Here is a 15,485-nt window from a genome sequence, read left to right on the forward strand (position 1 = left end):
CATGTGTCATTCTATATCCAGAAAAATGTACCACCACCAATCAGAGTTTTCCTTTCATCGTCTTGGGCCTCGATGAGTGCAGGTTTGATACCGACTTTTATGTCACTTTTACCCCATATATAATAGCTTCTATAACTTCAATCGGTGATTATATAAATATTGCAAGATGAACGGAAGTGGAGGGCTTCGGAGCAAACAGTGATGAACTATTAATTTCTGTTGTTTTAGGAGAACATATTAAAATTTCTGGCTGAAGGCGGTCAGCCATTCGATAAATCCATATATTCCAGTTCTTTTGTTTTGTTTAACTTTCATGGACTAAGCTTCTCGATTTTAGTTTTGGGTTCGATTATGTGGGCAAATTAAATAAAAACAGAGTTTATGGGAAACGTGTTTTGATACCTTATATGCAAAAAATATATATATTTAAATGCGTTTATTTATTAAATATGCCATATATTGTTGTTTTGGCCTTGCCATATTGCTTCTGCTGCAACCTTAGTTTTGTCGAAACCCAACTCAAAATATATTCATTCAAGTGCAATCGAACTTGCCCATACATTGCTTATTTTCAGGTTATCCGGGTTCAGGTTGGTCCGTATTTTCCGCTCAGATTTTTTGACTCGCCACCATAAATAAAACATTTTTATACCCGTTACCCGAGATCGCAGGAACTATAAAAGCTAAAAGATTGAGATTAAGCAAACTTATTATTACTGTCAAAATTGGAAATTTTACATCCGGAAAAGCTAGAGAAAGAAATTGGGAAATTTTTGAAAATTATTCAACTAAGTAAAAATAAAATAAAAAGATAAAATGTCTGGAATTGATATCGCGGGAATTGAACTTACCTGTGGACCGACTCATCTGAAGAGCAGGATCCTAGTGAGAAACCTACCGCCTTGCACCCGCCAGGAGCTGTCTTTGCTCTGCGCGCCCTATGGCCGAATCGTTGGCTCGCTGGTGATCGATACCTACGGATATATCCAGTTTAATAGTTCAACCGAGGCCAAGAGAGCCATAGAATCGCTCAACCTTTTTATATTCAAATCGAAGGCTCTCCGAGTCTCGAACGCCAGCATCAGTTCCCTCAAGGCCAATTTTTCTGGCATTGCTCGCCCGAATAGGAGGAGGATCGAGTTTTCTGATGCGGATGAAGTTATCCTCGTGGACCGGATTAGGTATGAAGACGATGAAAACGATGATGACGATGATAGCGATGAGGTAGAGAATGACTCCGAAAGCGATGACGATGAAGGCCAGAAATCTCGCACACGCAAGCGGAAGAGAAAAACTAACGCCATAAACCCGAAAAGGAGGAGGGTCCAATGGTCTGATGCGGATGAAGTTCATGTCGTGGAGCGAATTTAGTATGAGAACGGTGAGAACTATGTGGTAGAGGATGACTACGAAAGCGATGACGATGACGATGAAGACCAGAAACATAATTCAAATTCAACTTCGTCTGAAATTTGGTGTGAAATAAACTGGAAGTCAAAATATTCGGAGTAGTGTTCCTTATGAATAACTTGGGGTGTTGGCCAGAAGGGAAAAATGCAAATATTATATTCTAGTTTTCTATGAGTACTTTTCAATTACGTGTAATCCAGCTATATATTCAATCCTTCCCCATTGATACCCCCCATGATACGCGTTAATCCGTCTGTTTGTCCTTCCGTATGAACGTCGAGATCTCAGGAACTATAAAAGCTAGCAGCGCAAGTTTGTTGACCCATATTGCCACGCCCACTCTAACGCACAAAACTGCCAGGCGCACACTTTTGAAAAATGTGTTGATATTTTTTAAATTTTGTCTCATTTTATTCCCTAATATCTATCGATATCCCAGAAAAATGATGAAATTACGCGTTCGCGTTGGGGAACTTGAAGCCTTTCGGTTGGATCCTAAAGCCCTAAAAGTTGGACCCGTAAAATGTTTTGGGCTGTGATGCTTTAAAAAAAAACCCGGTTAAATATTTATTTCATAACTTCTACTTTTGAAAACATCAATGCTAAAGACTCTACCTTTCGCATTTCCCCAATTGCAGATGCCAATCTACAGCAGCAGAATTCAATCGTCCAGCAGCAGCAACTCCAGGCTCCTCGGTTCACCACGCATCCATCGTCTTCGGGATCGATTGTCAGCGAGGGCAGCACCAAGATACTTCAGTGCCATGCGCTGGGTAAGTAAAGAACCATAATATATATAATATTAATGAAGAAGTGTTATACCAGTCGAGAAGGGAAGTAACCAGAAACCTAATATTTTTAACTGAGCGATTATGAGCGTGGATAAACGAAAATCAGCTAATTGTTTATTGAACAAACTATGATACACATGAATAGAGTCGCAGTTGGCGGGGTGTCATCGTCTAGGCGTGCCAAACAAAATGCCCAATGTAAGCGGAATGATAATACCCCAAATACCCCACACTATCACCCGCTTTCGTTGCTCCTTCGGCCGGCAACACACAACACTTGTGCCTCGAATCGCCTGACAGCTAAGCTAAAAGCCAAGAAAGTGTAAAACGAAACCATAAACGAAAACATTTCTTGTGTCCTGCTCTCGCACGCGCTTTTCAAAGATAATGAAGTAGAAAAACAATAACTTTTATCAGGTTTCCTCCCCACTGAGGCTCTTTTTCTTTTGCGCGAAACTCGCAGTCAGTCCCAACCCAGGTGCCACACCCACTCTCGTTCCCAGGCGGCCGTCGTGTAATCCTTTGAGCGCTTTGGGACGTGCCCAAAGTCCAGGGTCCCAAGCTCCCAGGCTCACGTAATGCTTCCTCCCGTAACGCCTCCTGCATTTGACAGGTAGGAGTATCGGTTTCACATTGCTCCTCCCCGAATATGAGCGGAAAAATGTGTTATGGCCTCACATTAGGCTGACCGCCAGAATAGCCTGCCTAGTCTAACTTCCTCGTTCTTGTGTTTAATGCTCTTGCTGAATGTCTGACCACGTGAGAGCTGTCTTTTTTTTATTATTATTTTTTTTATTTTTTATTTATTTTTATGATGTGCTATACCACACTATACCTAACTTGCTTTGTATAATAGTGGGTATATGCTTAAAATTAATCGGAATAGTCAGAAAACCCGCGGGGAATGATAGTTTGTTGTACGAAAATTGACAAACGCTACATCCGAGTGCCTCGACTATCGGATACCCCGCTGTTACTGTTACTCTGCTTGTGGAAGTGCGGTGAAGACGGAGACAATCGTAGTTGCTTTTTTGGCCTTTTGAGAGGGCTCCCGAATGCTCTGAGCTGTCGTCAGCATTTTGATGCACATTTGAGCGGAAAACACACAACACACAAACAGACGCATGCTACAGCGTCTGTGTTGTTGTGCGCATTTATGGGGATCTATGTATGCAGCGACTCCCGAGAGCCGTGCACTTTGCATAAGCTGCAAGTGGGCACCCAAAAAAAGGATAAAAAAAAAGAAGGAGCATAAAAACAAATGCAAATCACTTTAGCTGCTCCTTGGCGTTGTCACACATGCCGCAACGTTCGCGCTTTCAGTCACTTTGGCGGTTTTAGCTGTCATCTCAGTCCCTGACTCTATCCCTGTGGCACACTCCTCCCTCCCCCCTCAACACACAACACACCACTCCCCGTGATAGTTTATGCGGTGATATATATAATAGGGTGGGAGGGGGGTTGGGGTTTTGGTTGTATTATGCCTATGAAGAAGTTTGCCTCCCACCTTTTCAGTGTTTTGGTTGCATGTTTTTTCGTAGCCATGGAGGGACCCTCGAGCAAAACAAGTTCTCCATCTCCTTTCTTCTCCGTTCCCCCCGTCGTCCTGCATCCGTCGTTGTCCCCGTTGCCATCTCATCTTGGCTAAGTCTTACGTTTGTTCGCGTTTTGTGCGGCGGCAATCGTGAAAACAACACAAGAATAGACCAGGAGCCAGGAACTAGGTCCCTTGAATTGAAACCCCACGAATACCCTGTAAAGGAGGAGAGTAGAGTCGGAACATCATGAATGACAAGGGGGGCTACAGCAGAAACTAGGGATTTAAAAACGCCCATATCGCTTACGTATATTTCGTACCCAACTAATATACCCCAATTGAAAGCAGTTCAGGGTATAATGGTAGTGTAAGAGCTAAGCTAAATGTGTGTGGAATTGTTTCTGGCCAACAAAATGAAATGCGATGAGGCACTGGGTAGAGCGAGAGAGCTGGCTAGAAAAATAAACATCGAGTTGAATGGAGAATGGAGAATGTGGCTTCTTCTTCGGCTTCTTCTCGTCTTCTCTGGCTGCCTCGCAAATGTAGCGCATTCACTTGCAACAAAGACTTCCCCAGCAACAACAAAAGCCGCCAAAGTTGTTTTTAGTGGCAGTGCTGCAGGTCCAACATGTGTTGAACAAGGAGAAACAGCGAAAAGGAAAGAGACAAAAAGAAACGCATTTGTAGAAGAAAGCAAAGCACAGGAGAGGAGAGGGATTGAAGAGCATTTCAAAGAAACACTCGGCCAAAACGTGCGTGGCCAAGGGTTTCCCTTTAATTCCTGTACAGGGAAAACCAGACAAGATTTCTGATTAGTCTTCCTAGGCGCGATCTTTCGTCAGAGAAACTGATCCGAATCCGTGACGGAATCACGCTCGAAACTCGAATACATATAATATAATATAATAAAGAATATATGCATTTCTTTCGGTGCACTTCTCCCCAACATCTTCACTCTTCTTTTGTGCAAAGGAAAGTGAGAGAAAAAACTTGAGATGCAGAAGAAGGATGTAAACTGAAAAATTGCAAACTATTGTTTTTGCTAGCAGCTTTTTGTCGCAATTTTTATTTATACCTCATTTCTCCGTAAGCCCCGTTGTTTACTCCCTCCCAGGAGAAGAAGAAGCAGAAGCTTGGGGCCTAGAGAAAGAATGAGCGATATGCAACTCGTGTCGTCATTTAGGCTGAAGTGGATGGCTTTGCCTAATGTGTTGTGCTGCAGGAATGCCATGCATGTACATATGTACATATGTAAAACAGGCATCCGCACATAAAATATTCCTGGAATCGAGGACCAGGAAAAAGTCGAGAAAAAATTGACGCGAACTGATAGGAAACATCAAGAATACACAATAGTGTATGCTTAAAGACGAAAAGCAGCGCAAAATTGCTGTAATCAGATAATGAAAAGTGGCGTAACTACTTGTATTTGGAACAGGGTCAAAGTAAAGGATTAACTACTAAAATAGGAGCACGCAAGATAAATTTCTTTAATCAACCAATTTGGTCGTGTGTTATTCTTGTTCTTTTGCGGTGTGAGCAGTAAACAAAAATGTCTGACGAAATATGTGAGCAAGGGTAAAAAATGTATCAAAGGGAAAAGTGCAGCAGCGACAGGCAAGCTAAAGGTAAAAAACCTTTTAGACACTTTATGTTTACTTTGTTTGCTTCAAGTGCCACAACAATAACTTTGGAAACTTCTACACATTCTCAAGACCTTAGCAGCACTCAGAAAAAACAAACGTAATGTAATTAATTTCCAAATATTTCGTTATTGATCATACGTCAATACATTTTTGTTAGAATCACTCTTTAAAGATAAATGTCTGGTTCAATGCGAAATAAAATCCAGTGGATATTGGCTGAAATACAAAAAGATCCACATGGAGCTTGGGTTTTTTGTGTTTTTGGAGTTTAGGCCAGGATGAGCCGATTCGAGGTCCCTGGGGCCGAGAGTTTAGCTCGATGGTTTGGCGAATTGACTTTTGACCGCCCAGCAAGGAGTGCGCTAGGCAAATGCCGATGGTCCGGGCTCTGAAACTGGAGTTATGATTGCCCGTGCCACTGGACTGGGCTGCTCTTCCGCTTTCCTATATCCTGCATCCTGCATCCTGCACTCTGCATCCTGCACCCTGAATCCTCCACCCAGAACAACTGCCAGTGCACTATTCTTAAACGAAATTGATTTCGTGGGCCTTTCGACGGATTTGCCCTGGCCACAAATCAAACAATTTCCGCTTTGCGGAACGGGAATTCCCCTTTTCACATACAAATGCAATTTGTTTCATTGCGTTGCCTGTTTATTAAATTTATTTGTATGCAGTTGGGCTCGCTTAGACACACTAACTGACTGATTGATTGATTGCCTAACTGATTGACTGACTGGCTGGTTGGTTGGCCGACTGAGTGAATGGCATTCGGCTGGTGTGTTGCAACCACGAGGAAAAGCCACGGAAATATGCTGATGACTTGTTGACATTTTTTCCGAGGGTAAAATAAAGTGCACGACACTTTTATGGGTTGCAAAGAAAATAGCTATTTTATGGAAATACGAAGTAAAACGATAAAAAAATGCTTCGTTTAAGCGATTGGATGTAGGCATCCCTTTTCCAATAATTTCTTCTACTCCTTTGACAAACTTGGCCTAGTCTGTGTTTCTGCGGCTAGCAAATGAAATTTGCATTCTTTTTAATGAATTTGCGGTCTGTCAATTCCATTTCCCATTCGGTTTACAAGAGCCTTTTTCCAATTTGACTGTCTGACTATCCCAAGAGAATGTAAATTTCTTCATCTTTGGCTTCCTTTTTCCTTTGCCTGTTTCTTTGATCTGCGTAGAGTATTTGCTTTCCTTGTGCTTTATGGCGATTTTTTGGTGGTGACAGAAGCTGGAAATAGCTTGGGCTTAAAGGATTTGTGTTAGTTTAGTTATTTAAAACTCATTACACACACATGTGAAGCAACGCCGCTCAATGACCAATCCCCCCTTGCCACCGTCTTTTGGCCCTTCCCTTCGACTTAGCGCTGACACATTTCGTTTCCTTGGCTTTTTTAATGTTGATCAACTTCACTCGGATGTGTGTGAGTGTGTGCGAGTATATGTGTATGAGTGTTCGTCCTTGCGACCATATGTGTGCATTTGGTTTACAATTCCCCAAATTGTAATTTTATAGCAGCGTCATTGCCCAAAATGCTCAAACAGACTTTTGCCTTTTTGTCCGTCCATGTAACTTTTTTCTTCCCTCTTTCGTTCGTAAGCTTTCTTACGCTTTGGAATTTCCCCTATTTTTTTGGCCAACACTTGGGAAACTTTCCACTGTCTTCTCCCTTCTTTTCTAGCCTTCTCCGCACTCTCGGCTTTCTTCCACCCTTATATGCCCTATTCTCAAGTTGATTCCCGTTCTCAACTGGTAGTTTCCAGTTTCGCTTCTAACTCGGCTCAATTCGATTTTGTCTGCAAACTGAATGAAGTGAATTGCATTGCCATTGGCCACGTTTGGCTACCCTGTTAGTAGCCATAAATAGCCGGGGTATCTTGGTATGACGCAGTCATCATGCCAGAAAGTTCTTTAAAATGTCAAATATTCTGAAATCCCAGTAGTCGAAGTAAATTACAAATAAGTCAAGATTGCCAACCAAATGCACTGAAAAAGAAGGGTGCTAAGGATTTATCCGAATTTTTCCGATTCAGAGAGCTTTCAGCACAGGGTATGCGGTATTACATCCATCCATTCATCCCAATTCCTTCATGAGTCCAGGTCCCCAACATAAACTCTTTGCAAAGGCGTTGATGGCCCCGCCAGGATTTTGGTCTGTGGATGGGGGGGATGGCTGAGGCTGGGGTGACTTCTCGTTCTAGGATTTCGGCCTCCGGCAATCCAATCCAATCCGTCTGCTCCCGTTCGGTTGCCTCCATCCTGTGATGTGTTGCATCCTGGTCAGTTAGGCGAATCGCATATTTTATTCAGACTTTCATTTAGTTCAGCCGGCCCCTCATCCCCGCCCCTTGGGTCGGTCACATGTAATTTTTGTTTAGCCATTCCAATTGCAATTCCATTTCGCAAAGGGAGTTTGGGTGGACTAAGGGGTCAGGAGGCAGGCCATATAAATCAACTTTAATTTAAATGCCCTGCTGCAGCACTGAAATCAGAGTGGCTGGCCCTCTATACATATGTACTCCTGTATGCATCGCTCCATTTCTGCAGCTTTGGCGTCTTGGCCTTTATATTTCCCTTTATTTTCTTTGCACTCCAGCTGCCATCATGACAGAAAATCTTCACAAGTATATGCAATTTAAAACAGTGTGTGGGATCTCTCCTGAGCTTGCAAATAACGGCCGCAGAAAACTAATAATAAACAAACAATTAGACACTCTGAACAAACACAATTATACATATATGTATGGGTGGGTAATATGCAATATGCACATACTTCGTTTTTATTGACTGGCTTTAAATATTATTCAATACATACATATTCATTATGCCGACAAATGGGCGGTGCTTCAGTCAGCGGAAAGGATATAAAGCTACGGCTTAGTGATACATACATATGGTATACCCTTGAGAATAATATTTATTAAAGCTTCTCCCTCTTCTCTTTCCACATTTCGTGCATCTCCAGGATACCCGCAGCCCACATACCGATGGCTAAAGGACGGCGTCCCCGTGGGCGACTTCTCATCCAGCCAGTTCTACCGATTCCACAGCACACGGCGGGAGGATGCGGGCAGCTATCAGTGCATTGCCAGAAATGATGCCGGATCCATATTCAGCGAAAAGAGCGACGTTGTCGTGGCCTGTAAGTTCATACTCCACCGAAATGGTGGTGTGGGGGGGGGGGGGTGGGGGGGGGGGGGTTCGGAATCCTGTGGGGCACATTCTTACATCCCCATACGTCAATTACGGCACATCATCAACAGAAGTGAAAAATTGGAAAAAAGACGAGTTGGAGGTTTGGAAATTTGAGATAATCCCGAATGATGCCGTTGTTTATTAAGTGGGTTAGGCATTTGAAGGGATTGAGTTACCAATTAAACGAGAAATTAACGAAATTCAATGCTGGCTTATTGAAGATCTTTATTCCGTATTAACTGGCTTATTATTATGGTCGAAGTCGTACCTAATCATGTCAAGCTATGAGCCCTGGTCATCCGGTTAATGGAAGCTATTTATATTTGATCGGAAAGTCAATTTATTTCACGTTCTTTCAGAACCATCTTACCTTACTTACGAGTAAGAAGGAGAAGGACCCACTGGTGTGGAAGTGGATTCCTAGGTGGAGGTGGAGCACAAATCAAACGGCTGTCACGCCTGGTGGTGATAATCATTTAGCTGCTAATTTTTATTTAATGCGAACTTAATTACAACAGCAACGTAATGAGGAGACGGAGGAGGGTTGGGAGTTAAGGTCGCCGGGTTAGGTGTGGATGCAACGAACAATTAGACAAGTAAGTGTGAGTGACACTTAAGCCCTGCACTCTGAATGCGTGAGTGTGTGCCACTACTTGAACCTAATAAATCGAGCTCTCGACATGAGAACGACCTCCATTATGCCGACGCCTAAACGTAGTGATGGGATAGGTACTCCATTTGCGAACCAAGCTGGGGCTAACGGCAAAAGTACCCTATCTGATGTCATTTGTTGCAAAAGAGTAGGGACGCACACATACCCAGTGCTCACATCTTCCTCGGGTAATTCGAAACAGTAGGAACTCGCCGTATTTGGCACAATTATCTTGGTACTCCGCACCACTGGCAACAGGCCTCCTCTCCCGTGACCTTCTTTTCGTGACTGAATCAATGAATAGGCGACTGGTTGACGTGGAGCAGCAGCGCCGTCTTGAGCACTTAATTAATTGTGGGACCGAGTCGAGAGGCGAGGAGGGCGAGCTTAAACTGAACTAATAACCTTTAAAGCCCATCTGAGTGCTTTGGCGGGGTGGGGACATGCTTAAGAGCGGGGTCAGAGGTTAAATAGCCTTGCACGCAGCCAGCCCGCGCGTTGCCTTCAATTAGTGAATGACACCACAGGAAGGTATAAAGCCCTTCTCTTGGGTTTCCATGGAATTGGGGCTTATTTGATTTGTGTGTGAGCTAAATGGGGATTCCTTTGGAAAAGACAAAGACTACCGGTTACTCTTAGTAGATGGTAGGACAAAATATAATAGTTAATCTGGCGTATGTTCAAAGATGGAAACATTTGCTCACATGAATACTGATAGAATAAGTTAGTTCCTGGATGAGCTACAAGATAGCCAAACTATATTCTTGTTCATTTATTACAGTAGATATTAAAAACCATTCTCTTTTCCTTTTCTCTGCAGACATGGGCATCTTTGAGAACACCACAGAGGGTCGTCTGACGGTGGTCAGTGGTCACCCTGCTATATTCGATATGCCCCCCATTGAATCTGTGCCCGTGCCGTCGGTTATGTGGCAATCGGAGGATGGACCTCTGAATTACGACATCAAGTACGCCTTCACTCACGCCAACCAGTTGATTATTTTAAGTGCTGATGAAAACGATCGCAAGGGATACCGGGCTAAGGCCATCAACACGCAGTTGGGCAAAGAGGAGAGCAGCGCCTTTGTGCACCTGAACGTCAGTGGAGATCCGTACATAGAGGTGGCGCCCGAAATCATAGTGCGCCCGCAGGACGTGAAGGTCAAAGTGGGTACCGGAGTGGTTGAGCTGCAGTGCATTGCGAATGCCAGGCCCTTGCACGAACTGGAGACGCTTTGGCTGAAAGACGGTCTCGCCGTAGAAACTGCCGGAGTGAGGCACACTCTCAACGATCCATGGAATCGAACGTTGGCCCTGCTGCAGGCGAACAGCTCACATTCCGGGGAATACACCTGCCAGGTGCGATTGCGCAGTGGTGGCTACCCGGCCGTCAGTGCTTCGGCTCGCCTCCAAATCCTCGAGCCGCCACTCTTTTTCACACCCATGCGGGCGGAAACCTTTGGCGAATTCGGGGGACAGGTGCAGCTAACCTGCGATGTGGTCGGCGAACCCACGCCCCAGGTCAAGTGGTTCAGGAACGCAGAATCGGTGGATGCACACATTGAGAGTGGAAGGTGGGTGGTTATAGGCCAAATCGATTTTCTGTTAACGCTCAGTTTTCTCCTATTTTAAAATCGCATCGCAGATACACGTTGAACACGGATAATACGCTGGTAATTAAGAAACTAATCCTGGATGATGCTGCCATGTTTCAGTGTTTGGCCATCAACGAAGCGGGGGAGAATTCGGCGAGCACCTGGCTGCGCGTAAAAAGTAAGTCAAGAGCTGGTTTATTTCGGTGCCTGTGTGACAATGGTTGTAAATGTAGGAGCTGCAATGTTCATAGTCTTTATTGAATTTCGGTCAAGCAACGCTTAAAGTAGCAAATGAACACTTTTAATTCAAGCGAAACGTTGGTTAATTGTTTAGCTGATATATATTCAACTGAAAGAGCTTATGAAAACTTCAAATTGTAAATTGTAAAAGTAAATCAGAACTTTTCTTCGATTGATCCGTTAACCAGTGTCACACAGTGTAAGATCAAATGATATCAGTCCAAGGAAATGCCTGAATGCCTGTTACATCGCTAAATTATACGTGCATCTACCTATGCCTCCGCGCCAAACCAACATCCATCTATACATCTCTACCCTCTGAAATATACCCCTAACGATTTTCGCATTTTGACCTTTTAACCCATTATTAACAAACGAATTAATAGCAAAAACGGCCAAGAACCGCGTGAAGCGCTTGGCCCAGCCGCGAATCCTGAGGGTAAGAGCTTCGCATGCTGGCTTGGGATCGGAATCTGGTTCCTCTGATAGACGCAAGGAGTTTCGCTTTGGTATGGGCATACAGCTAAATGCCACACAAAAACAACACCCACTTACACCCACAGCACGCACACCTTCTTGCACCCCTAGGGTTGCACTTACAAAAGAAAATCACCTGAGAAATAAGCACCCTTTTGAACCCTTTATGATATCATACCCCGTAGAATGTAGCTCTTTTGATTGTTTTCTTAGTTTGTTATTTTATTGGCTTGGCTTGCTGTTATTTACAGCCTTTGGCGTACTAATTCTGGGCTTAAATATTATGTGCAAGTATTCTGTGACTCCCTGGATTTGTGTTTCATCTTCTTTTTGTGCCGCGGACCATTCCTTTTTTGTTTTTCTGCCTGCGGCTCTAGAGCAGCTTCCTTTTGCATTCTTAGCCAAGCGCCTTTGGCCAACAGAAGCAGCAGGAATTTCATCTGTTCTATTCTGTATTGCCTTGGTTATCAAATTTGTCAAAAGCAGAAGAATTTTCCGTTCAAGTTGATTAGTCTCGACAAAGGTGGTGAACCTAACGTTGGATGAAAACATCACCCTAAAATACTTTTTTAAGCCATTTAGTTAAAATAATATTGAATATTTGTTTTTGCACAATCGAGTTCTAAGGATGGATGGGGTGGGCAGATAGCTTTATCTCTTACTAAAATATTATGTTGGTACACCATTTAATACAACCCTTGAAAGCGATAATATGAATTTGACATTGAGTGACGGGTAATATGTGTATGTATGTAGAGAAGTTAGGACTTCACCTTCCAGCGCTCCAAAGTACCGTTAAGGGCCGGGTCAAATGGCTGCCTTAGGGTTGCCAGCCACCCAAAAACACACCCACTGGAATATGAGCTGGTATGGGGAAATTTTGCATTTTAATGAATTTCATAATGCGAAAATTAAGACTGACACACAAGTCGCACAAGTCGTTCTGGGGGCCAGGGAGTATTGTCATGCTGACATGGCATCGTAGGGTTTCCTCCTTTTTGGTTTTGCTCCTTTTGTTTGAGCTGCGAGTTTGAAGTTCCTGACTGGCCAGAGAAAATTCCTCATTCATGAGCCCAACTCCGGCCCAAAAGAAACCGGATGACTTCGCTGGCGCTTTAGATATTTGACAGATAGAGTTGAGGCTCGAGTCTTTTCACGGGGCGAAGGACATATTGTTTCGATGGTCTTTTGCCAAGATTCTTCCCTGTGCCTTTCTTGATGGGACTTTAAACAAAGTTTGTGCTGCCCTCCATCTCTTAAATTTTTATGGCCAAAGCTGGGATTTTCATGTAAATTGAAATTTGCATGCATATTTTGCTGAGTTATTCTTACGTTGCAGCATGTCGCCCTCCTTTACTTCTCCATTCCATCCATTTTTGTCATCTTTTTTTGCAGTCCTGCTGCATTGTATTTGGTTTCAACTAGTTAAGCGATTTTGTCGTCAGCGGTTTATTGAAAAACTTTTCAGCTTTTATAGATGAGTAAAGCAAGTTTGTGAAATATTTTGCTCCTTCGCCCCGGCCAGGATTGCCCAGCATGACTGAATGGTAACCAATCGTTGCGGCTCATTTAATTTTATTTGCCTAGACTAATTCGAGCCAATTTGTTTGTCTGCGCCAAGGAATTTTACGATTCAGGGAAAGGGCAATCATTTAGTCCCTCCAGCACTCTACTCGTCTGGGCAAGCTCCCTGTCTCGGGGATTCGTTTTATTGCCTGTTACTGCTGTCTCACTGCATTTCGTCCTGGCCAACATGATGAAGGGGCTGCCGGCCTAATCGGCTTTGTTTCTGGATGGGAAATCAGAGACGAGAGATGGGAGTATGTGCCATGCCATGCCTGACCTTTTGCACAGCATTGAGCAGGCGCGTAATGGGTCTATGCTAAGATAATCCAGATCAGGATCAGGATCCGATTATGAACACCTTTGGCCACTTGCTACTGGGTCCGGTCCAACAGCTACACTGAGCAAATTCACTCAGCAACGCGAAATAAGGGATTATGAGAGTAACATCGATTGGAATGATATTATGACAGCCATCCGCTAACCGCTTGAGATTGCTATCCAAGTCCACTCGGTGTGCTTTTAACTTCACTTCTCTCCAGTACTGCATATTAATCCCGCGCTTTGCGAGGAGCCTCTCTTGAGACTCGCTTGATTTCATTTTGCAATTCCTTTCGTTTATTGTTTGTGCGCTCGTTTATCTGCTGCTGGTAAGGATGATCCTCCGTTTCCGCCGACTTCCCCCTCTCACACCGCAGCTCCTCGCAATGGCAACAAGTGTTTGGCATTTGGGTTGCTGATTTCCCTCAGTTTGCCCACAAGCCAGCAGCCTCCGCTAATCTCCGCTTGGAAGGCCACTGAGGAGTGCAATGCTGGAGCACTTTTCACAAAGATGTGCGAAGAGGATGAGTTGGGAAATTATTTTCCAGCCTTTCGCGTACAGGGAGATATCTCGGATGTTCTTGGATCCTAAGACCTGGCTGCATTTTAATTGCACCTCCTGCCGCCGCCCAGTGTTTGTCAAAGTTTTGCATCTTTCTGTGTTGCCCTCTTCTCTAGAGCAGCGCGCCCTCTTCACTTCATTTTTGTTAAGTTGGCGCTAGTCGGCATTCGTGGCCCAAGAACCCAAGAACCCAACAATCCAACAACCACTCGCCCTGCACCTGCCACAGTCAGAGCTTTCCACATCGCATTTTCCGGCTGCCTGAGCTTTTCCCGGCTGCCTCAACTCTCGAGTAACATAATTTCGTAATTTCCCGAAACGCAAAAGTGATTTTAATCGCTGCTTCCTGCCATTTCCAAAGTTCCTGCACCTAACAACCACCGCCCAACCCCATTATTTGTTTGTTTGTTTGTAGATGTGTGCAGGAGTAATTAGGCGTCTTTGGGGGCGTGCCTGTTTTCCTTTCTTTCGGCTGATGGCTCACTGCGATCGCCACTGTGCGAATTTGTAGGAATTCCTTTTGATTGCTCAGTCGACAGTTTTCTTTCTGGTTTTTATGGCCCGCCAACAGGTAGGTAGGTTGGAGGTCAGAGGTCAGCGCTGCTTAAGCCCATACCGCCCAGTGATTGATTGCCGTGGGAGTTAAAGAATTGAGTTGATTGGCCTCCAACATGCTAGGACCACACAAATTGGGGGGTTTTTTATAGCCATTTTAGCTCCAAGTTAAGCACAGTATTAATGGCACAGTCGCAATTGGAGCCAACAATAATTCGAACATATATGTACAAAATGGCTTAATTGTCATTTATACACAATCACCCAGTTCGGAAAGGTCTACAATTGGCTGTTAAAGAGTGATTTTCGATGAGTCGGAAAATATGCATACAAAATTTACAACTTTGATTTACTTATTTGTATAAGAAAATGGCGCTGCCTAAAGGAAGACTTAGTGGAAAAAGCATTTAAGCGGTGCCAAATGGGGTGGGCGAAACTTTAAAAGCCTGAAACCCTCCGCCTGTAGACGGCACGACGGCCAGAAACAATTCGTATGCTAATAGTGGACTCTGGAACGGGTGGTCGCTGGAATAGCCAAGTAATTCCAATTATTACCATCGCACGCCACTGCCCCACAGTTTTCCGCACCACCACCTACTTTTCCCACTTGTCCGGCTGAGTAGCGTTTTATTACGACTTCAAGTTGATGGCGCGGCCTCTTTAGTGGGTCAACTCGAAATTAATTACAGCTTACTCTTCGGACGAGGTTCGGAGGGAAGTGGCCTGATGCCCGTACATAAGGCGAAATATCCCGAAATGTACGATTGGCATCGTAGATTCACTTTAAGCTAATGAATTATTAAATTCTAAGATCAACCATGAATTCATTTTCCTTTGTGTGCTCAGATGCATTGCGTATACGCCACGTTGTCGCTTTATGCACGTTTCTTAAAGGTCTCTTTGGCGAGTCCTGCCACAAATTGTTTCTCCTC

At 44.0% G+C, this 15,485-nt stretch overlaps 2 protein-coding genes across 13 annotated transcripts in view; one reads left to right on the forward strand and one right to left on the reverse strand.

The window, feature by feature from the left end:
• Positions 1-15,485, forward strand: part of LOC6724803 (protein sidekick) — a 63,297-nt gene that overhangs the window by 33,952 nt on the left and 13,860 nt on the right. For 7 of the 12 annotated variants that reach the window (XM_039297088.1, XM_039297092.1, XM_039297091.1 and 4 more), the window contains exons 3-7: positions 2,049-2,183; positions 8,359-8,535; positions 10,061-10,814; positions 10,886-11,013; positions 11,462-11,584. In XM_039297088.1, the coding sequence (XP_039153022.1) occupies positions 2,049-2,183; positions 8,359-8,535; positions 10,061-10,814; positions 10,886-11,013; positions 11,462-11,584 (1,317 nt within the window). The remainder of the gene's footprint in view (positions 1-2,048; positions 2,184-8,358; positions 8,536-10,060; positions 10,815-10,885; positions 11,014-11,461; positions 11,585-15,485) is intronic. The other 5 variants (XM_039297095.1, XM_039297096.1, XM_039297098.1 and 2 more) reach the window with 1 other exon arrangement.
• Positions 731-1,525, reverse strand: LOC120285312. Its single transcript, XM_039297129.2, has 2 exons — positions 1,036-1,525; positions 731-974 (listed from the first exon to the last, which is right to left on the reverse strand). The coding sequence occupies exons 1-2, from the start codon at positions 1,444-1,446 to the stop codon at positions 939-941; spliced, it is 447 nt and encodes a 148-aa protein (XP_039153063.1). The 5' UTR covers positions 1,447-1,525; the 3' UTR covers positions 731-938.

The sequence above is a fragment of the Drosophila simulans genome, chromosome X (assembly GCF_016746395.2).
Source record: "Drosophila simulans strain w501 chromosome X, Prin_Dsim_3.1, whole genome shotgun sequence".
In the NCBI taxonomy this organism is placed as follows: Eukaryota; Metazoa; Arthropoda; class Insecta; order Diptera; family Drosophilidae; genus Drosophila; species Drosophila simulans.

What these genes read in the sequence shown, in the direction of transcription:
- LOC120285312 (XM_039297129.2), bottom strand. Translation starts at nt 1,446, where the DNA reads ATGTTTCTGGTCTTCATCGTCATCGTCATCGCTTTCGTAGTCATCCTC. An exon ending in TTCGATTTGAATATAAAAAG is followed by an intron (nt 975 to 1,035) that starts GTTGAGCGATTC and finishes ATATATCCGTAG; the next exon opens with GTATCGATCACCAGCGAGCC.